Source organism: Centruroides sculpturatus, unplaced genomic scaffold (assembly GCF_000671375.1).
Source record: "Centruroides sculpturatus isolate CEXI.00-Female unplaced genomic scaffold, Cexi_2.0 scaffold39, whole genome shotgun sequence".
NCBI lineage: Eukaryota > Metazoa > Arthropoda > Arachnida > Scorpiones > Buthidae > Centruroides > Centruroides sculpturatus.
The window spans coordinates 1,285,508-1,308,724 of record NW_019384314.1 but is presented as its reverse complement, the minus strand read 5'-3'; the positions used below and the strand labels follow the sequence as shown (position 1 = coordinate 1,308,724).

At 36.9% G+C, this 23,217-nt stretch overlaps 2 protein-coding genes across 5 annotated transcripts in view; both read right to left on the bottom strand.

Annotated features, from left to right (window-relative positions):
- LOC111623047 overlaps nucleotides 1–19,621 on the bottom strand; it is a 28,516-nt gene extending 8,895 nt beyond the window's left edge. The window contains exons 1-2 of one of the 4 annotated variants that reach the window (XM_023365544.1): nucleotides 19,501–19,621; nucleotides 2,767–3,106 (exon numbers count right to left, since the gene is read on the bottom strand). In XM_023365544.1, the coding sequence (XP_023221312.1) occupies nucleotides 2,767–3,091 (325 nt within the window). In that variant the 5' untranslated portion in view covers nucleotides 3,092–3,106; nucleotides 19,501–19,621. Of the gene's footprint in view, nucleotides 1–1,650; nucleotides 1,797–2,766; nucleotides 3,107–17,532; nucleotides 17,866–19,500 lie in introns of those variants that run through there. The other 3 variants (XM_023365539.1, XM_023365532.1, XR_002756387.1) reach the window with 3 other exon arrangements.
- Nucleotides 19,622–21,006: 1,385 nt separating this feature from the next.
- LOC111623039 (esterase E4-like) overlaps nucleotides 21,007–23,217 on the bottom strand; it is a 25,333-nt gene continuing 23,122 nt past the window's right edge. The window contains exons 9-10 of the mRNA XM_023365521.1: nucleotides 21,668–21,797; nucleotides 21,007–21,600 (exon numbers count right to left, since the gene is read on the bottom strand). Coding sequence (XP_023221289.1) covers nucleotides 21,231–21,600; nucleotides 21,668–21,797 — 500 coding nt within the window. The 3' untranslated portion in view covers nucleotides 21,007–21,230. The remainder of the gene's footprint in view (nucleotides 21,601–21,667; nucleotides 21,798–23,217) is intronic.

Below are 23,217 nucleotides of genomic sequence, written 5' to 3'. Positions count from 1 at the left end.
TGTCCCTGTTCTATCAATAGAATAATGAATATAATATTAGGGAGGTTGCGACCGAAGTTTTCATCTTTAAAATGTGTCGAGCGCTTCTATCTTATCACTATTGCTCTATTATTTCGGAAAAATCATCACTAATCTACTCTTCGAACAAAATTCAATATTGTCTATATCATTTCAAGTACAAATAGTAACAAGTCGACCCCCCTATAACACTGTTGATAATTCCGTTTTATATAAATTCCACGTTGTGGGAGTCACTTAGATTTTACAAATACGTGAGCCGTTCACAGCATGGCACACGTATTTGTAAAATCTAAGTAACTCGTACAACATGGAATTCATATAAAACGGAAAAATCAACAGTGTTATAGGTTGTCCACTGTTACTGTACGTGCATTCTACAACTCGGCATCGTCACCACTGGTAAAATAAATTCGTCATTCATATTCAAATTACTATAACACTCGTTCGGCTTCTATTAATTTTACTACACATTTCTTTATTGTCCTCTCGAGAGGAACTTTACCTCCTCTTTGACAGATCGCTCCGTGTTTTGCATTGTTTTATTCCATCAAACTCTTACAATCCTTCCAAAGAAAAATTGTATTGTTTGATAGGATTTTAAGGATTGTAGTACACGTTAATTACATTAGATATTAATTATTAACGTAAAATTATAGCTGAAATAATAGAATATACGGATACTTTTATTTATCGCATCTTCGATATACATGGTTTATGATATATTCCACTTAATATTATCTGAATCATTAGACAGTTATCATAAAATATTCGTTTCTGCGATCTTCTTCTTCCTTCTTACCCAAAGAGAAAACTACAATTAATATCATTATTATTATTACAGTAGAGCGTCGTTTATCCGAATCAATTGGGGACTGGGGTGGTTCGGATAACTTATTTTTCGGATAACGAATCATGTACGAAAATATGTGTTTTTAGGAATACATCAAGACGTGTGTCATGGTATAAGTACTGATATTAGTTATAGAATATAGGTTTATACAGTACTTTCCTTAGTAGAACGTTTCCTTACAAACTCCAGAAATAACATTAATTAATACAAGAGTGTAATGAATGATATCTTCTTTTTTTGTTGTTAAATAAATAAAAATAAACATTTACTCTCATATGGAACGTTTATATCGTTGGCTCCGCGTAAGTTACTCGACTATATTAATTAAAAGATAGTTCCGAGAATTGACGCGCGGAGGCGTCAATTTCCGCACGCTTTCCGGAACAAGATGGCGGCGAAAACATCAAACGGACACCGAACTCTCTCATCTCGTTTCTTTTCTTTTTTCTCTATCGAGGAACGATAGACCCGTCGACGGAAACAGAAGAACGACAGACGGAGGAGATATTTATATTAACTTCAAGAAATAAGTCGATAAAACTCGCCACTTCGTTAAACACGCGAAGCGATTGTCGGAAGAAATTAGGATTAAAATTAGTCGAAAAGATTGTAAAAAAAGGCGGCATGTTTAATTAACGTTCAAGAAATAAGTCGATAAAACTCGCCACTTCGTTAAACACGCGAAGCGATTGTCGGAAGAAATTAGGATTAAAATTAGTCGAAAATATTGTAAAAAAAGGCGATTATGTAAGTAAAAATCGAGTGGAATATAGTTTTACCTCTGGCCATGGCGATTTCTCGAGAGACCGAACGGACGTAAATTATTCCTTCCGAAAGCGAAAACGAAACCTCAGAAAAAATTTCCCGCCGACGACAGATGGCGACACTAGTACCGGCGCAAAAAACGGAACCGGAATCGGCTTTTCCGAAAACGTGCTCCGTCATTCATTTCATCTTCCGGTTCCGAAGCAGTTTGGCATATTAGTGAGGGGGGGTTAGATTAACTGGTGATAAGTGAATAAAATATCTTTTTTAAAAAATATTTGTAATGTTACGGATGTTTGGAAGAGAATCGAGTAGAAAAATTAAAAACGCAAAAATCTCTTCACAATTTCGATCTCTTTCATGCTTCATTTTGTTTTTTTTAATCAGTAAAAGTTGTTAAAATTAAATTTACAGCCACCAGTCACTTAACGACCCACCTGTTTAACGATCATCCTCCAGCATCCTGAATGAGAAAGGGAATTGGCCACGCTTCAGCGCGGGGAATCCCCTTTCACTAGTCTTATTCGTTAGTCTCGTTCCTACAGTCAGTGAGTATTTACTACACGAAGCAATCTCCATATTCCGTTTATAATTTTGTACTTTATTGTACAGTACACTTCATAGTAAGCGATGTTGGTGAAAAGAAAGAGCGTGACTTTATCTGGAGGAAGTGCCAAGAATGGAAGGAAGAACAACAGAGTTGGAAGCGTAGTAGTACTTGGAAGAGGAAAGAATAGAAACACAAAAGAAGTTCATCGTAAAGTGGGTGGCTGGTGGGTTCTCGAAATTAAATGCGGTTATATTAGAACTAGAGGGTATGGGCTGTGTACACGGTCGTCAAACGCCGAGCTAAACGCGCGGTGTGTACGCTGCTAACGCGCGTTTTACGCAACGCAAAACGCCTAATGTGTACACAGCCTAAGACTCCTACTCCTTAAAATACTTCTATCTCTTAGCAGCCATCTTCCTTATCAGGGACCTCTACAGCTACTGATTACGATATCACTTGAAACTATTACCACCCTTATCGAATCCTTCAAAGGATTCGATAAGGGTGGATTTATAGTAATATTTTATCGAATCCTTCATATATATGATATAAAAATTAAAGAAATAGAAGTGTTACTCACATACTTGTTGCGCTTGAACTACGGGATAGCGATGCGGTTCGGGCACCTGTCCGTATCCGTAGTAATGTTGTTGTTGTTGTTGTTGTTGTTGCTGATGATGATGATGATAATAGGTTTGATCGGCCGATGGATAAGGACACGCAGCGGCGATCTGCAGACTGGGGGACGGCGCTGTTTGTTCGTATCCCAGACTAGGATAGCAAGGATAAACTGAGGTGCTGGGAAAGACGGACGGATCGGATGGCACCGATACAGGATTCAGCTGTCGTTCTCCTTCTTCGGCGCTTTCGATGGCACCGCTCAACAGGTAGCCCGTCTCGCTCATCGATACGAACCTTTCCTGCAAAATTACCAAATTCCGGAGATTATACAAATAAATAAAATTTAAATACCTTCCCTGTACATCATACTTTTCCTTTAACAATAGAGTCGTGCCGGTCATCTATCTAACACTTTTCGAGGGAAAATTTTTAAATTGAAATAACGTGACTTCCGGTTTCGGTTTGCATTGGATGTTCTTATATAGTTAATCGGGGTCTTCTACTCCTAAGGTTTCCACATCTGTTTCGTCATTCATCTATCTAACTCCGTTCTGTAGATTAAGAAAAGACTGACAAACGAACTGACAACAGTGAGAATTTATAGGTCTATAATTTTTTTAAATTGCAGCCCAACATCTATGAGCATAAAATTATTTTATTCTCGGCTAAAATTCAGGTGTGTTGTTATAATTAATTGCAATTGCCGAGAGAAAGGTGGATAGTTTCAATGGCGGCACCGGCCAACAAGTATAAGTTATACAGAAAAATTGGGTTAAAGATAGTTAAGACTAGCTGCAAGTTAAAATTCCTTAAGGAGTGTGCTGACAAAAAGATGTTTCCGATGTCTATACACAGGATTAGCCACAGGATTAGCATCCCAAAAGAGTGCATTGCATTAAAGAGAAGGTTCCAAAATACATGTTTACTGTACTTAAGTCAATTAAGCTTTTAAAAAACAAGAAATATGGAATCGTACAGGAATGTATTGAATTAGAAGATACAATATACCAAGAAAATCCAGAATGGTTAAAAGAAATCAACAGCAATGGGGTAAAACTAATAGACCGAGTGAAAAATACAATGGAAAGGAAGTATATCAGAAAGATAAATTGGATTTTAAAGAAACAAGCTCCGAACAAATAGAAAAATAATATAACACAGTATGTTCTTTGGGACCAAATTGAAGTGCCAAAAAATGTAGAGAAAGTGTTTTAACAAAATGGGCCCAATTACGTTCCAAACGACAAAAACACATGGGAAACTTCAATGGCTGAAATGGAAAGAGGGACGAATGGTCTTAATGACGTGGAAAAGGATTATTTTAGATGGAAAATGGTATTCAATGAAAAGGGATCACACAATCTAAAAGTAACAAACAGTTAAGTATAAGGTATACAAAAGAATGGCTAACAAAAAATCGGTGTTAACAAAAGCGGATAGAACCAAGCAAACGGTAATTATAGAAAGAAAACGTTACAATGAAGCCATTAAGAAGACTGAATGTGAAGTTATTGACGAAAATATAGTCCCATTAACGAACAAAAAAGTTAAAAAGCTTAAAAAAGCACCGTTTGCGTTATTCCTGACATTCTTAAAAAGGTCGCATAACCCCAGCCCCCGGGTGCCTAGAATCTTTGCATTCGCAAAGACAAACAAAGAGAACAAGGAAATCAGACCGGTGGTGGAAAAATGTAACGCACCAACATATATACTAGAGAAGCGCTTAAAAAAAGTACATTTATGAAGAGCTAGAGGAAAATAATCATGTGGCTCATGATCCAAATACGAGGTAAGGTGGTAAAAGAATTGCAAGACATAGTACTCATTGAATTTACGGTCCAACACAATCCAATGTTATCGACATACTCGGGGGACTTAAATAATCTAGCAGATTTGATGTGCTGCCAATCCTTTTTTTGGATTCAACGGAGTGACATACAAACAAAAGAAAGGTGTTCCAATGGGAAGTCCCGTGTCAGGACTCCTTTACGAACTAGTAATAGGTAAACAGGAAAAAGACATCCTCAGAGATTTCAGGACATTATATTCTACAAACGTTATGTCGATGACGTGTTTATAATTTGGAAAGATAACCGACGAATTGAAGAATTTTTACTTGCAATCAATAGTAATGATCATGGGTTAAAACTAAAACTAGAATAGAAAAACGATATTCATCTCCATTCTTTGGACATTGATATAAAATTTAAACAAGGAAATGTACAAACAGCGGTATATTAAAAACCCACGCATAATCCTTTATATATACCATCGTGGTCCAACGATCCATATAAGTACAAGTTATCAGCATTTAAGGCACTTATTAAAAGAGCGTTCTTATACGTATTGCACAAACGTTCAAGACCGTCTTACGGAGATTGGTAGAATTAAAAGAATGGCAACAAATTTAGGCTACAAAACCGCGCACAACTGAAGGCCTGGTCAAAAGTTACAGACAACATAAAGGCAAAAAAGATACTTAAGTAGTTGCAATTAACAAATTCACATACAATAAGCTTATAGGAGGAGTGATGAATGAATTGAGTACTTATAAAAACGCAAAAATGGTATATAAAAGAGCACCCAACATGTAAAAATGCAAGAGAAAGCTGGAGTGTATAAAATACCATTTGAAAATCAACAATTAAGAGTAGCAAAGGATTATGTGAGTGTAACCAGAAGAAACTTAGCAATACGTCTGCGAAAACACAGACACAACGTTAATAAAGGGCACAACAAGACCATTTTGGCCATCATGGCGCAGACGGAAGGAAAGAATGTAAAATGGGATGAAACAAAAATTATTAAAACAGTCCAATCCCCAACCATTGCATTAGAGATGGAAAAGATGGAAAGATATAAAAGTAAAATAAAAAAAACCGTTGCCTAAATGCCAAGGATGCTAATCACGCGTAGAGTTAAAATAATGAACTATTTTGTGACTAAAGAACTAAAACCAACATCAAAAAAGAAAAAAAATTCTATTTAGGAGAGATTCCCTGTATCATTCCTACAAAGTTTCACTACTATTTCACCAATGGTTTCTTCTCTACTCTAGGATCTAAGGTAAATGTTTTAAAACTTTTCCGCCACCGCATCGCAGCAACTGCAATAGTTTTAGCTATTGATGCTGTACAAAGACGTGGATGGAAGATTCCTTTAAACTTTTGCAGTTTATTAAAAACTTTAATCTTATGAATTCGGTTCTAAATATTGTGGTACTACTGCAGATTTTTCTCAAATTTCTATTAGTATTGCTTACTATGAGAGTAGTTTTTCTACACTGAAACTGATAAAGAATTACCTAAGATCCTACAATGAACACTGTGCAGTTGAGAAATCTTTCCACACGGACATTTTTTAAGAACTCTTTTTGCCCTGTGGCAATAAGAGGACCCCTTTATCAACTTCCGAAATACCAGACGGATCACCTCTACGAAAAGTTTCTGGGGTTTTCCGCCCACCCGGATTCGATCCAAGGTCCCCAAAGAGGTAGGCTGTCCTTGTCTACCATACTGACTATAGAACAAATGACAGACGGAAATAGATTTCGACAATGTTATCAAAAATTTCCTTAAGAGAAAGAAAGAAAAATAACTGTAAAATGTCTTTATATCACTATATATTTTAACTACATGTAATGATAGGAAATAAATGTCATTGAGAATCTATATATTGTAGTTAATTTTTTCACTTCAGAAATAAATATTGTGTCCTAATTTTTTACAAGTTTTTCTCTGTTATGTTTGATGCGTATTATGTTCTGTTTTTCATGAGAGTAGTAAACTAAAAGACCGCCTCTGACGGCACAAACACTAGCTACACCACTGACTAGCAACACTATTTTCGAAACGATACGCAATGAGAGGCTAGCGTAAACTTGGCTCCCGAATTTTTTCCGATTTTTCATGTAAACTATTGCGATACAAACGGAAATTTTTACAGAAAAATCCAATACAAACAGAACAATCGAAGATTTTAGTTGGTACAAACACTTAGTGGGTGGCTAAGCTGAGAAACTCCTACTAAAAAATAAAGAAGATTTTTCAACCTCCATCAAGTGATCGTAGCATAGATTCATCATCAAGCCGTTCCCCATTACCTGACGGTCCAACTGCAGATCCTGGGATTCTTTCTAAAAGTTATTCCCCTCAAAATGGAATGGCATTGTGTGGACAGTTAGGACCCCATCAATAAGAACACGGAACACTGACGGCAATGAAATATTATTCTTAAACCTGTCGGACCGACCATATTAACTCGATACTACCTCTTATATTGTATAGATAAATTGTATGCATGGCACGTATCCGCATAAATATACTCGTAGTGCTACTAAACGTATCTATCATTGGAGTACAGTACATTCCGATTACGTTCGCTTCCCGTGTAAAATCTGTAGCAAAATATAAATTATAAGAAATGAGGGAGCGACGAAGCCACGATAGATGCAATTAAAGACCCTCTTAGTGTCTTCGGTGTAGAGAGTAATAGTTCTATAAATATTAAGAGCGTCGTGTCCCTACAAGTATCTATGTAAGATGGAAATTATGAAGAAATTAACCGGTGTAGACCGAGAAGTCGATGAAAATATGTTAACTTCCGGGGTTTTAGGAAGGAAATTCCGTCATTATCGACGTAATTAGAGTAGAACCGTAATCACTCAGGTCTTTCCAGAAAAAAACCCGGAGACCCGGAGCTGGGAAAATCCAATACGTGACCCGACTCGACTCCGACAGTCACGAGCCTTTAAATTTCGGTTACCAGGGAGGCGAGTGGCATAGTTACTAAGACAACGGAGCCAACGAAAATAGAAGGATCTATCAGCCTTTACCGAGAATTACTCTAAAAGCAGAAGGTCCAAAACGTCTTTCGACGTTTCATCCTCCCGAACATTCATACTCGTTTTTATAAATAGCAAAATCTCCGGATTTTATTTAAAGGATGCGGAGGAGCACCTCAAGCTGTTACATTCAGGTAAAGAAATTTCAAAGGAAATTTTTGTTTTATTTATCGCGATAGGTCTTAACTGGAACTTTATTTCTTCCCGTTAATTTTTTACGGACTTATATACGAGTTTGAACTCTTCTTATTTTTAAATTTTCGGGATATTTCGGAGGCACCTAAACAGATGCGAGAACGAAACTAGAAATTCAAACGACTCGAATGTCTTCTCTATCGTATTCGACGTTTTTGTAAAGGATATACGTAATATTAAAACTATCTAAAACAACTACAATTAACTTAACTTACTACTTACTTCGAGAATTTTACGAGAAGAATTCGGAGAAACTCGATAAAACACTATAAATGTAAGAAAAACCGGAGCTCAGAAGACGAGGCGAAGGAGAGGAGAGGACCAGAATAAAACTCATTTAAATTAAAAGAAAACAAAATAAATCATTAGCGGTAAAGAAAGATTTCACCAGATACAGAGCCGAAACGTTGATACTGAAGAAAGCAAAAGAGTAGGCGTTTTTATAGCGCAAGAAGTGTCACTCCATTTGTCTTTTACGTGCCTATTAATTGGCTACTGGGCTACTGGCTTCGTCACTTCTCTGACGGCAGATTATGGTCCAGCCACGATCCGGACATCGATCCGTAAGGTTTCTTTCTGTACGGTTTCCCGAAAAGTTGTACCGACGAAGACCAGATGGAACCGCGTGGCAAATCAGTACCGAAACCATACGTAATGCGCCACTCTCAGTTTATTTTGCGTCCACTTTCGAAGACGGGAAACGTCCCTAAGGAAAATTATGTATGAAAGTTTCGTGGACGGTGCCGACGGCGGAAAATAATGCGACTAGACAGAGGTGTCCGAAACGAGATCGGACACCTCTGTATACGTTGGCAACGCGATCATTTTACTCTTTTATATCCGTTTTTTTTTAAAACGATTTGTAATTTCGCATGGCGACTCCGAAAGAGGAGGAGAACGTACACATTACTCACCATTGTTAGCCGAACGAAGCGAGAAAGGTGGACGACGGACGATGAGGAGGACGGGCGGGTATATAGAGGACAGGGAGCCCGCCATTGGATGTCCGTCGACCAATGGGTCGGGCCTCGACAGGGAAAATCCCGGACCGGGTGAAGGCCGGGCCCGAAAGAGGCCCGGGGCGTCGCGCGCTCGTTGTCGGGAATTACCGACTCGACGACCACGACAATCCGCTCGGTAGCCTCCCTCGATCCCTCCCTCCTAACATTTTCCCGAAGACGTGCGAATAGGGGAGGAGCCGGTAAGAAGACAACTTCCTTCGCAAAGCGAAGGACAAAAGAAACGACTAAAATCATAAAAAATAATCTGAAAACCAAGAAAAGAAGACCGAAACGGATAGTACGAAGAAAAGACTGAAGGTTTTTTTTCCTCTTTGGCTAAAAGATGCGTGGTAACTGTTAAAACAGGAGGTACAGTACGGTACTCGTTTCAAGGCTGTCTTTTAGAAACGAAACGCAAAATTCCCATTTCAATAAAGATTAAGAGAAACAAAACCCATCAAAACAGATACTGTAATCTTAATTAACATAAAAAAATAATTAATTTTATTTAATTCACTTAAATTTTATTCGGTAACACTTCGTTAAAAAGTTGTTCGAATATCCGTCTTCTTTACTCGGTTTAAATGGATCGTTTCTAATAACAAAAAGTACGGAAAAATAAGAACGAGTACGTGTGGTAATTTCGTCCATCTTTAATTTAATCAACTGTCGATTCGAATCGTATTTTACAAATTACATTTCTTTAAATATTAAATCACAACGTAATTAAATATCATAAAGAAACGAAAGTGTTCGGGATGAATCGAATTTACTGTGACGAAATGTAAATCGTCTTTCGTTCTCTGGTAAAATGTTGTTTTTTTTATATATAAACGTGACAAAAGTATTTACTACGCTACGTCTCAATACAAAAACGTTTTCTCTTTATGTTCTTATGCATAATTTAGTAGGCTAACTTTGTACGCCCGTCGTATTTAAATGCGAACAATTGGAGTCTTTATTTTGTTAATTGTTTAATCCCGGCAATTATTGATATTTTGAACGTTTCTTAATTCACATAACTGTTATTACTTTTAATAACGAGTCCATTTAACAGTATAAACTATAAGAGAAAATTGTTCCAATAATGTAAAAATTAATATTTCAATTAACCAAATTACAAAAGTTTCGTGAATAAGGTGAAAGAATTAGCTAAATACAATCAGTCCAAGTTTAAATTAGAAATCGTCTTGTAAAAGAAGTTATCTTTTCCCGTCATTCGAAACTTTGTTCCTCGATTTCTATCATCCTGTCTCCTCGTATACAAAACTAAAATTTCCATAATTTCTATAATACAACTTTATCTCAATCTCATTCTTAATTTCAGCTCTAAAGATAGCTCTATCCCGAAAAGCGATTGTCCCTGTTCTATCAATAGAATAATGAATTTAATATTAGGGAGGTTGCGACCGAAGTTTTCATCTTTAAAATGTGTCGAGCGCTTCTATCTTATCACTATTGCTCTATTATTTCGGAAAAATCATCACTAATCTACTCTTCGAACAAAATTCAATATTGTCTATATCATTTCAAGTACAAATAGTAACAAGTCGACCCCCCTATAACACTGTTGATAATTCCGTTTTATATAAATTCCACGTTGTGGGAGTCACTTAGATTTTACAAATACGTGAGCCGTTCACAGCATGGCACACGTATTTGTAAAATCTAAGTAACTCGTACAACATGGAATTCATATAAAACGGAAAAATCAACAGTGTTATAGGTTGTCCACTGTTACTGTACGTGCATTCTACAACTCGGCATCGTCACCACTGGTAAAATAAATTCGTCATTCATATTCAAATTACTATAACACTCGTTCGGCTTCTATTAATTTTACTACACATTTCTTTATTGTCCTCTCGAGAGGAACTTTACCTCCTCTTTGACAGATCGCTCCGTGTTTTGCATTGTTTTATTCCATCAAACTCTTACAATCCTTCCAAAGAAAAATTGTATTGTTTGATAGGATTTTAAGGATTGTAGTACACGTTAATTACATTAGATATTAATTATTAACGTAAAATTATAGCTGAAATAATAGAATATACGGATACTTTTATTTATCGCATCTTCGATATACATGGTTTATGATATATTCCACTTAATATTATCTGAATCATTAGACAGTTATCATAAAATATTCGTTTCTGCGATCTTCTTCTTCCTTCTTACCCAAAGAGAAAACTACAATTAATATCATTATTATTATTACAGTAGAGCGTCGTTTATCCGAATCAATTGGGGACTGGGGTGGTTCGGATAACTTATTTTTCGGATAACGAATCATGTACGAAAAAATATATTAATTTCCCATGTTGAAATTTCTCTCCGTTGCGTGTCGCTTCGCGTTGAATTTTCGTCGATGTTAAGCCTAACAAAGACTATTGTATCGTTAAAAATTATTTTTTTATTTTGTACAAACAAAATAAATTTATTGAAAAATATAAAAACAATAAAAAATTATACTTCAGATGTTAATTTAGTATCAAAAACGTAAAATATTTGAGTAGNTAAAGAAATTATCTTCATCTCTGAAGTCTTAAAGAAATTATCTTCATCTCTGAAGTCTTAAAGAAATTATCTTCATCTCTGAAGTCTTAAAGAAATTATCTTCATCTCTGAAGTCTTAAAGAAATTATCTTCATCTCTGAAGTCTTAAAGAAATTATCTTCATCTCTGAAGTCTTAAAGAAATTATCTTCATCTCTGAAGTCTTAAAGAAATTATCTTCATCTCTGAAGTCTTAAAGAAATTATCTTCATCTCTGAAGTCTTAAAGAAATTATCTTCATCTCTGAAGTCTTAAAGAAATTATCTTCATCTCTGAAGTCTTAAAGAAATTATCTTCATCTCTGAAGTCTTAAAGAAATTATCTTCATCTCTGAAGTCTTAAAGAAATTATCTTCATCTCTGAAGTCTTAAAGAAATTATCTTCATCTCTGAAGTCTTAAAGAAATTATCTTCATCTCTGAAGTCTTAAAGAAATTATCTTCATCTCTGAAGTCTTAAAGAAATTATCTTCATCTCTGAAGTCTTAAAGAAATTATCTTCATCTCTGAAGTCTTAAAGAAATTATCTTCATCTCTGAAGTCTTAAAGAAATTATCTTCATCTCTGAAGTCTTAAAGAAATTATCTTCATCTCTGAAGTCTTAAAGAAATTATCTTCATCTCTGAAGTCTTAAAGAAATTATCTTCATCTCTGAAGTCTTAAAGAAATTATCTTCATCTCTGAAGTCTTAAAGAAATTATCTTCATCTCTGAAGTCCTAAAGAAATTATCTTCATCTCTGAAGTCCTAAAGAAATTATCTTCATCTCTGAAGTCCTAAATTTTGATGCAAATAAAGACGATCAATGCTTAATATTTTAAATAGTAATTTCTAAGATATAAAGTAAATTTCTTTCTCTTTCAATACGATTGAATAAATTAACGTTGTACGCAAGAAGAAATTACATCATATTATATTCTTAAGAAAGAAAAGTAAAAAAAAAATTTAATAAAGTTCTCCAGACAAAACAAAAATAAAAAAGATGCGTAAGTGATTTCGTAACAAAATTATTTTTACCTTGACAGTTTCTCTGTTTTAAAGTTAAGAAAACGTGATCTACGCCATACACGCAAAGGATACAAGTCGACCCCCCTATAACACTGTTGATTATTCTGTTTTATATGAATTCCATGTTGTACGAGTCACTTAGATTTTACAAATACGTGAGCCATTCACAGCCCAGCACACATATTTATAAAATCTAAGTGACTCGTACAACATGAAAGTCATATAAAATGGAATTATAAAATGGTTATAAGGGGGTCGACTATATTTCCATCAAAAAAACGAATAATTCTATATATTAATTAATCAATCTGTATCGACAAATCAAAATATAATATAGTATTACGGTAACTGAAACAAAAGACAGAATAGAACTTCAGTAACGAAGAGTGGTTTTTTTTCCCCCTTCGAAAGGATACGCGTTGTGTTTTCGTGACAGCGTAAGATATTCAAATGCTAACTAAACTACGTAAAATTATAATAAAATAAATCGTAAAATAAAGTAAGCCAAGGTGACCGGTGTTGTAGTTTAACTAGTCTTTGGGTTTCGTCATAAATTTTGACTCATCGATGACAACGACACGAGTTGGCGGTATCTTCGACCGCCATTAATTTCGACGATCCCGTCAATATCTATAAATCAGAATAATATAAAATAAATTGGAAATTTATTTAAATAGGTTCATATTATTTTCTCAAAATATTTCATAATTATAAGGCAAATAGCCAGTTAGAAATGCCATTGCCAGAGGAACGTCATAAGTGTTTTATTCTCCCGTTTGTTATTATATAACGGAGGAAAAGAGTGACGATCGGACAAAATATGCCCATCCCGTCTCCAATATTTTTACATTTTTGGACTCGGGACACCTCGAAACGTCGAGAAATGAATAAATAAATAAATTTGGAAGGATTTTTCTGTATGTATATTGGGGGCACGACTTTATTCACCCTGTTTGAAGCTTAATTAATAACTCCCGTGCTTTTAGTCGAAAATTTCTGTAATTTTTCAAGGAGATTTTTTTAATTAGGGGGGTTGATGCTAATTAATTTTGGTGGTTAAAGATCGAGGGATGGGTAGATAAAGAAGATCGCGTGTATCTCCAATAGGATTAGAGTTAATGACGATTTTACTTGTTATTAGCATTTACAATTTTTTAAAAATCTCATCCCTACTCTCAAAATTATGTTTTTTTTTTACCATTTTATAATAGTTAAAAGCACATTTTTATATTTAATAAAATATAACACATAACGCCATCAAATGTTGCCTGGAAAGTTAAGCAACTCGTTGCTGGATACTAGCAATAATAGTACTAGTTATCTAATAATACACATTAATGGACATAGAAAGAAATTACATCCGTTAGATTGGTCTTAGAAGAATTTCCGTAGCTTGGACATCTACATTTCGGGTAGTAATTTACTTTGGTAGGATCCCTCCCTAATCTATCGGTAAATAAAATATGGAACGAATCGTTGGAGTAGCGGCTACCGTTTAACGTCGATGGATCTAGGCGAGAAGAAAAGCGTAATTGTTTAAAATTACAATAAGTAACAAACACGTTTATGGACCGTCGTCATCCTTTTTTTAAATTAAATATGGGAGAAAAACCCGACGTCGCCCGAAGATCTGCCAAGGGGTTAAACGTAATTGCGTAATTGAAAGCAGAAAAACCGGTCGTTTGACTTAACAAATTTGATAGCGCTTTGTTAGGAACGACACTCGGACAGAATACAATCGCCGCTATTCCTTTGGGTAACTCCACGGCTATTCAAAACCCGCAAACAAGTTTGTAATTTAAGCAAAAAGATGGCAAAAAAATAAATTGCAACGTTGAAATTAACTTTATCAAATTCCGTATTAGATACACAGTCGACCCCCCCCCCCTTATAACACTGTTGATTATTCCGTTTTATATGAATTCCGTGTTGTACGAGTCACTTAGATTTTACATATACGTGTGTCGGGCTGTGAACTGCTCACGTATTTGTAAAATCTAAGTGACTCGTACAACACGGAATTCATATAAAACGGAATTATCAACAGTGTTATAGGGGGGTCGACTTGTATTTCAAATCTTGCAATTAATTCTGCATACTTTTATGTTCTTTCGACGAGTGAATTTTCGGATAGATCTTGTCAGGTTTGGAAATGCTTATCTAAAAGAGACTGCGATCTTATGTAGTAATTGTGATACATGCTTAATAATGAACGAATCATTTGAATTAAAAGAATCCTAAGGTTCTCAATAGCTTGGTGTATAGATCTGGATCATTCGCAGAATCTTCGACTGTTATGAATAAACATTTCGGGAAATGTAACACGTTATTGAGTGAACGACATCGTTCGGTTACTTTCTAGAAAGAAGTTCAACAATTGAAATCATCCCGTATCAGAAAACAGAAGAAAATATGCAGATAGATAAAATTTATTATCAAAGTTTAGTTTCAAATTGAGGAAAACCATGCCAATATGGGTGAGTTTTCTTTTTTATTCAGTTCAGATGAAATTGGAAAATGAAAGCTTCACTATACCCGCAGTTTGAGTACCGTACTGTACCTTTTGACCACCTAATCTTTAATTTAGAAAGACACAATTAATGAAGACTAACGATTGAATAAGACACATTTCTTTAATTCGATTTGCAGATTGCGCGTAAACAAATCAGTATAATATTTATATGTAGGAAGATTTGTATTAGAAAGATTAATGCTATTAAATTTTGATGGTTTAAGGTCGAAGAGGTGGGGAGATAAAGGGTGGTCGTGTGTCACATCTCGAGTAGGGTCACGATTCTACTCGTTATTACTATTTACAATTTTTTTTTTTTTTATAAAACCCACTCCTACTCTCTCAAAATTAAGCCTTTTTCCATTTTAAAATGTAAATAGATTTTTTTAAAGTGAAATATCCTAACACTATAATACACTTCTTGTCTAGTTTAAAATGTGTTGGTGAGCTCTACGATGGCATCAGACACAAGAATAGGTTTGTGTCTGATGCCATCGTAGAGCTCACCAACACAAATATCGTAACAGATAGAGCCATTAGAATTTTAAACGTTGCAGGGAAAGTTAAGCGATTCGTTGCCGGATCTTTTACATTTAAATAGACTAACATTGCATTTCTGGATTCCTCGTCTCAATTAATAGAAAATGGCAAAGTTTTATCAAAATCGATCCATTAAATGTTGAGAACGAACTCAATTCTATAAGCCTGATAGAAAAAGCTTCGCTTCAAGAAATTTCATTTTCTTCGATAACTTTTGGAAGTTAGTATTGTCACAGGTTGTGTTTTTACGCGCAATATTCTAATAATTCGACGTTGGGTCTATCTAGTGACTAGGGTTGTTTGGACGGTTATATAGGATACGGTAATGCAATTGCACTGTACGTCTTGTCAGGAGTTATCTTCCGGGAGGACTTTTTATGAAAAATTGGCCCCTATTTAAGTTCATATACGCGAAAAACACTCGGAAGACTCCATAACGACCAAACGCGCGACGACTACCAATGTTTGTTGGTTTTATTCATTTGGTCAGGGACGAACCACTCACGCAGAATTCGCCCACCAGTGACCAGTAGGATAACACCGTCGAATACCAGTAGTTAGTCGCCTGATCCATGCCGGCCGCGTGGAGTTTTTCGGATTTTTTCACTTTTGTAATACATATAGATGTGTATCTCGGGAGGAACTTCCTTAGCACACGGCATTTGTGACGCATCGCTTTAACCCATCAAACCCAAAACTTAAATAAAATTTTTGGGGTGCTTGCTCGGATTCTCCAGAGCGATAGGCTGACGTCTTATCCGAGTCGACAATCCAGCCATTTGCACTTTTCAAAATGGAAAAGGAAAAGACAAAATTGCAAAATGGAAAAGGTCGAACGATGCTTCAAATGTCTCGAACAGCGGATACGAGATCGACTGTTTGAATTATTAGTTTAAAAAGTAAGAAAAAATATTACAATTAATAAATTTCGACAGCAACCCAACAGTAGAATTTAGATGTTTACAAAAGGAAGGGAAATTACAATGGAAATATCCATTCCAAAATGTCCAAATTAGTCGTATCTAAATTTAATTATCATTTATCAAACGAAGTACTATCTCTAGATAGTTTCTTTTTGAGAAATAAATAGGCAACAGAATGATAAAACTTCCGAAATAAAAAATTCTAAAGTATTAGCCTAATACTTCGGAATAAACAATGCAAATAAATACCCAGTATAACATAGTTATTCCTCTGTTTCTTAATTAAATCTGTCTATTATCTTAGTTGTATTTTCGTCCAGTAAGAAAAGTCGTACGAAAAAAAAAAGCAAAAATAAAACTAAATTTCCTTAAAGGCATCACACGGACAAAACCTATCAATAATGACCAATAAGAAGACGAGGATCACGACCGCGGAACGGTGGCCCTTACCAGATTCCGACATTTTGTGTCTTAGATCCTTTCGTCACAAACTTACTCCTCACGTCCGTTAATTAAGTTAGATCTTCGGACCATCGCAAAATATCATCTGGGTATATCCCCAGCCTCCTAAAAAAATCTGGCATTCCCCTTTCCTCGTCGACTGGTCCGATTTTGTTCTTTTCCTATTAAAATTACGATCCGTCCTACTCCGGGGTGGTCAGAAGAGAAAATTGCGTACTTTTCTCAAATTACTGTACTTTACTATACAATATTATAAGCACGTTTCTCGTTCGATCGCTGCGGTTAAGAGTTGTTCCGATTTTCTTTCTGGAGAGAGAGAGAGAGGAAAGCGATCATCGGATTCCTCCGGAGGTAAACAAAGAAGCGGACGAATAGGGGGGATTGGTCGAGTTTCGGTTACATTATTAAGGATAACGCGAAATTGCGAGATAAAAACGCTCCGTCGCTTTCCTTTTCCGTTTCCGTAACGGTTCTATCTTTCCTTTACGTAACTAAAGCTTTTTCTCCATTCTTCCTTACAAGCTGCTACCGTGGAGGGACAGCAGACCGCATAGGGACTTTCCCGTTTGGAGCCCGTCGGCGGTGAATGGGGAGGAGGAAGAGGAGGAGAAGCGCCGATAACACGCGAATTTCTTTCCGGGGAATGCCGGGAACGGCAGAGAGAGACAGAGAGCGAAAAGACTACTTACCTGAGTCATGGGTTCGGCGCTGCCCGGACGGAAAAGCGATTTGTTCCCTCGCTCGGATGCCGGAAACTTTAACGGACCGGTCGGAGGCAAAAAGCCGCGCCGCCGACGTCGACGGCACCCACGTGGCCGGCGCGTAATTCCCCTCGGGTTTTACCACCGACCGACCTTGGCCGTCGGCCCACGCCGCTCGGCGTCGTCCGCCGTTCGGTCAGAATCGCCGATTCCTTCCCTCGGCGCCCCCGGGGCCGGGCCCGGGGCGGAGAAGACCGCCCGTCCGCCCTCCTCCGGGCCGAAAGGGAGGAGGCCCTAGGACTGCATCCGAGCGGGAAAGTCCACCGTCGGCCGGTCCGACGGTCGAGGTCGCGGGAATTTCCGCCGGCGCCGGAGGACACGGCCGACGGCGACGGCGCTTTCCTACCCCGAACGAATTTTGCATCGAATCTCCTCCCGAACGAAGCCTCCTTCGGGATTAGCAACGGTAATTAAGAGCACTTCCGGTTCCGCTGGTCACTTTTTAATTGTGATATTCGAGCTTCCGTTTGGCTTCGATTAACGTAGAAAAATCGTATAATTTGGGTGAAGAGAATTCGTTTTAGGTTACGTTTTGTTTCCAAAACAAAAGGCGAAAGGGTCGAAAACCAAGAGAAAGTCTTCGTCACCTCTTAAATGCTGAAGACGAAAGAGTTTCGACACATTTTTTGCGTTTAAAGAGGAGAGAATGAAAGATTCAGTCCATAAGTAACGATGTAGTGAGAGCATCCTATATTCCGGATCGTCGGTGCTCCTCGTATAAACCCTTTTCAATCGAATAGAACCTACCTAATCGTTTCTCTAACGACTAACAATTAGCTTTCGTCACCACTCGATTGGGTTTAACGATTTAGGAAAGAAGACGATGAAGAAGAATCGGAAATTTCCCCTTTCTCCGTTTGCTTTGTTTCCATCGATCGATATTTATTGGTTAATAAAACACACCAAACAGACCCAGACTCGATCGATAGTAGAAATGAGGTAAACAAATACAAAAACGTAATAAAGAAAAACAAAGAAATAGATTTGTGCGCGGAACCATCCATACGTTAAACTATAAAAATATATATACATAAATTCTATATATTCTGTGTCTTATTGATAAATTTTATATACAATAGAGATAAATTATTCGGTTTTTCCACATTAAATTGTCTAATTACGATGCAAATTTTTAGTATAGGAGGAAGTTGTTTCTCGTCGTTCGTAATTTCTGAAGTGGTAGAAAATGGCTTAGAAACACTCGTTAAAATAGAAAGTTTAAAAGGGACCAATCAATTTCTCTTTCTCTTTTTGGTTGCATCCGAATAAAGAATGTTAGAATAGAATAAGGTAATATAATCCCGTTCTTCTATTGTGCAATAGGGTCGGGAGCCATTTTGTAACAAATAATCCTGTATTAAACATTCTCCTTTATCAATTCTTTCTTCCCGATTCAAGGATTGATTCCTTGTGAATAATTCGATCGTTGACGAACTCGAAAGAAAAATAAGGTACCGTTATCCCATTATATTTGATGGGATAACGGTATCTTATTTCTTTGAAAGTGTTATGTTACAAAATCAAAATTTGAGTGAATTTATGTTCATTTTTTTTATTAATGTAATTGTTTCTGTGTAAATATAGCAACTAAATAGTGTGTTTCAAAGTGTATTACACTTGTACCACTGATGGTGGTAGGTGATGGAGACATTACATCTTCATCCATACAGGGCAATCGGGTTTTCAATGCATTCAAATATTCTGTATAGATGTAAATTTATAAGTTAATTAAGTCACCAGTGATGGTAAAACTCGCGTATGGTTAAATTTTTGAATGGTAAAAAGAGAGTAGAAATGATCAAAACAATAAAAAGAAAAAAAAATAAATTAAAACAATAATGGATAGAGAAGATCGTTTAAACGTCGTCAACGAATTGAACAAATCTAATTACTTACGTTTCTTTACGCAGAATAAAACAATTGGCGAGTTTCTTGGGTTGTGTCTTCGCTGGGCAACGAGGAAATGCAATCCTTTTCTTCTCCTGTTATCGACGAACGTCAAGAAAAACCATAATCGTCTCCGGAAACAAAACCGACCATCAAAAATGCAGTGTTATCGATGAAAGTTTCGTTTTCGTTTTCGTCAGTTTTTCTCTTACGTAAAATCGAAAATTATGGAAAATAGGGAGGTGCTTGCCGTTCGAAATCGACACGTCAACCTCTCTTCTGAACAACCTCTCCATTTGTATAAGAATACGTCATTATTTATTACGTACAGTACGTTCGTTTTTCTTTGTCGTATACATTCTTATGTGTCAATATTAACCAATGACAAAACGTATTAACTTTGCTTCCTCTTTAATCCTGGCAATGCCGAGTCGATCTGTTAGTTAACGATATAACGTAATTAAGAGTAAAAACGTAATAATTAAGATATTTTTGTCACGTGTTAAGTTTTCCAGTCACTCGGAGTCAAGTCGCCATACTTATTCGGAAAAGAGAAACGAACCACTTGTTTTGTTTCCTCCGTCTATAATTAACACTGGCACGCAAAAACAAAGAGAAATGAAGCTAGTTTTAATACGGAGACACACCCGCTAACGATTCTTTATTTGCCATTTAATACTGGACTCCTCCGTTACGAAAAGCAGATTTCCGATCGGGCTAATTACGCTGGCTTCCGACTTTGTCACGGACACACCTCCCGACCACCACCCTCCCCTTCTTCAAAACTTCCACTTCGACCTCTTTTCGTGTCAATGTTTTCACCAGAAATTACCGATAAAATACAGTAAATTCTTCGCTGAAATTACACTATCCAATATGGGTAAACTTCAATGGCGTAGCGTGATATTCGTAGTCTCTTCCTCTTCATTATCTATTCCAGGCCATCAGACTTTTGATTGTAATTGTTGTTACCACATCTTGATGACTAGAATGTGCTGTTACAGTAATAAACCCTTTAGTTATAGTTATAAAGCAAACCAATTACGTTATGAAACTTTACAGTACAAGAGAATAAATGTAAACACTTTTGGACGTCTACCGGACACGATAATCATTTATTAAATCAGACATTGAAAACTTATTAACTTTACATTTAAAATAATATTCAATTAAACACTTGATACTACAATTTATCTACTTTTATACCTCATTTCAGGGCCCTTTTCTCTCGGACCCTGTGGCTGTGTACCCATTGCACCCACCGAGTTATGGCACTGGGATAGAGAACAAACCGAAATTTTGACCATAGAAAAAATCCCGGAACGGGTATTGATATTGGGGACGTGACTGGTCGAAGGTAGACGTTGACGTATCCATTTTCAATTAACGTGACTGGAATTATACCACGAGGATTGGTCGTCAGGACCAATCCTCGTGATATACCTTCCCCGCAATAGTCGAGAACGGAAAAAAAAATAATTAACTAAATAATGAAACGACTTTTTATTGGTAAGAAATATTTACAAATGTCTGTTGCAATTTTGGCGCGTGCTTATTAGAGGGCCGATCCAAGCCCAGGATTGAAGAACACGCCGCTTTCCTGCACACGCGGATGGGCTATGACGAATTACGCGTTTTGGTCCATCCTCCCGGTCTTTCTCTGGTTCGATTCCGAGTCGCCGCTCAGATGAGGAGCCACGACGGACGGGCGACAGGAAGACGGTGGACCGGAGGCACCTTCAATACAGAGTGGAGGCGGACATGCCCGATTGATTCTCGTGGTTGGCCTTGAAGCTCTGGCTCTTCTTCTGGTTGTAGAGAATGGCCAACAGCACCACCACCAGCACCAAGAGGGCCACGCAAATGGCAACCATGGCCCAAGCCAGAGTCCGATAGAAGGGCTCCACCCCCGGTAACTGCGTGTGAGGGCTACTGGTGGGATTGTCGGCTGCAGAGATTTCTGGCAACCTCCGAAGCCACAGATCGACGGCTCGCGATCGATAGTCCAAATCGACAGTCAGGCTGCGTCCTATCCTGTAGTAGGCTTTCCTATCGGGTCGGAAGTTCTCCCATTTTGGGTACTCGTAGTTGACGAACTGCGGCGCTTTCCTGTAAAAACCACGCTGTCATCGTCTGTGTTAAACGGACTCGAACGCAACGAAAGAAAAGATCTTACCCGAACTTGCAGAAATCCGTCCACAGAGTCAGCACTCGGTTGGTGATCAAGTTGTCCAAGTGAGAGTGTGGTCGAATGCCGCCCAGGTGCAAGTTGAAGAGATAGAAGAGTTCGTCTCCGTTCGACACTCCTACCAAAAATATTTTTAAAAATTACATTCGGACACTTTTAAAACTAAATCTAAACTTTAGAATCAACAAAATGCCTTGTCTGTATTGTTCATTGTGGTCATTTGCATCATTCATAGTGATCATTCTATTACCAATAAAATGCAACAACAGTTAAGTCTCTAGATGGAAGCAGCAATTGACTGTATCAAGTGACTGGTTGCATGAGCGAAATGTTTCCTAGTGTTCGCTCTTCCACAAACATTGTCAGTAACAAACTCGGCCGCCAGTCAAAATTGAATTCGAAATTACTAACACCAAATCGCCGATCAAATATTTAAAAAGTAACAAAAAATGCTTATAAATTTAACTTTTTCGTGACCCTTCTAAGGTTCATAATTAGTGGCCCTTCTTCACAACAGCTTTAGAAACTCCATTTACACACTAAATATGCAAAATTTTGAAATCTTTCCAATACTTTTTATAATTCACAAAAACTAATACACATTGACCATCACTAATCCGGCATCATTGGAAACCATCATGTAGTAATGGCAGTGAACTGCATTGTTACATAGTCTCAACTTATGTTTTTCCCCGTAATCTACCTGTTCGTGCTAACATCTCTCTCATTGATTTGACAACGATGTAGACAGTTCTGAGCCACTGTTTGACGAACTGTCAAATTTCAGAGAATTCATTATTTATTATGTGGCTTCTGTCTTCCAATGGCACGACTTTTAAAGGAATAAAAGGCCAAGAGGGTGATGACTCACAGTGATAGATACAGAATGTAAGCCACAATTTCCCAACTATTGATGGGCTCCACCGTACACAGGGCCGTGTTCCGACACCAGCCAAAGGATTTCTATATTTTATTGTTGTCAAAACAACGAGAAAAAATGGCAGGGAAGTATCTAGAGACACATAAATTGGGACGTTGTGACTGATAGAAATATCCCGACAAATGTTTAGGCTATATTTAATTCATACCAATACTTACTTAGAGAGCAAGAGCTCCGATTACTATTGTTATCTTTCAGTATTAAGTGTATTGACTACAGAATTGTTTCTGCTTAATTAAAAACCATTTTATTAAATTGCCACAGCAACGAACTTTACTGTGTTAAATGCTATTGTCAGGTGTCAGAGTCTATTTTTGTATTATATCTCGAGACTGAATAAACCAAAAGTTTTGAAACTTAACAAGGCTTTTCTATATGTATATAGGGTATTAATGCTATTAAATTTTAGTGGTAAATGTCAAAGGGTAAGGAATTAGACGGAGTGGTGTGTCATATTTCGAATATGGTAGAAACCGTAATAAAATTTTCTAGTTATTGGCTTTTACAATTTTTTTTTGTTTTAAAAAACTCGTCCCTACCTTTAAAACATGCTTTTATTTTTTATAATAATTAATAATGCTCTACGATGGCATCAGAC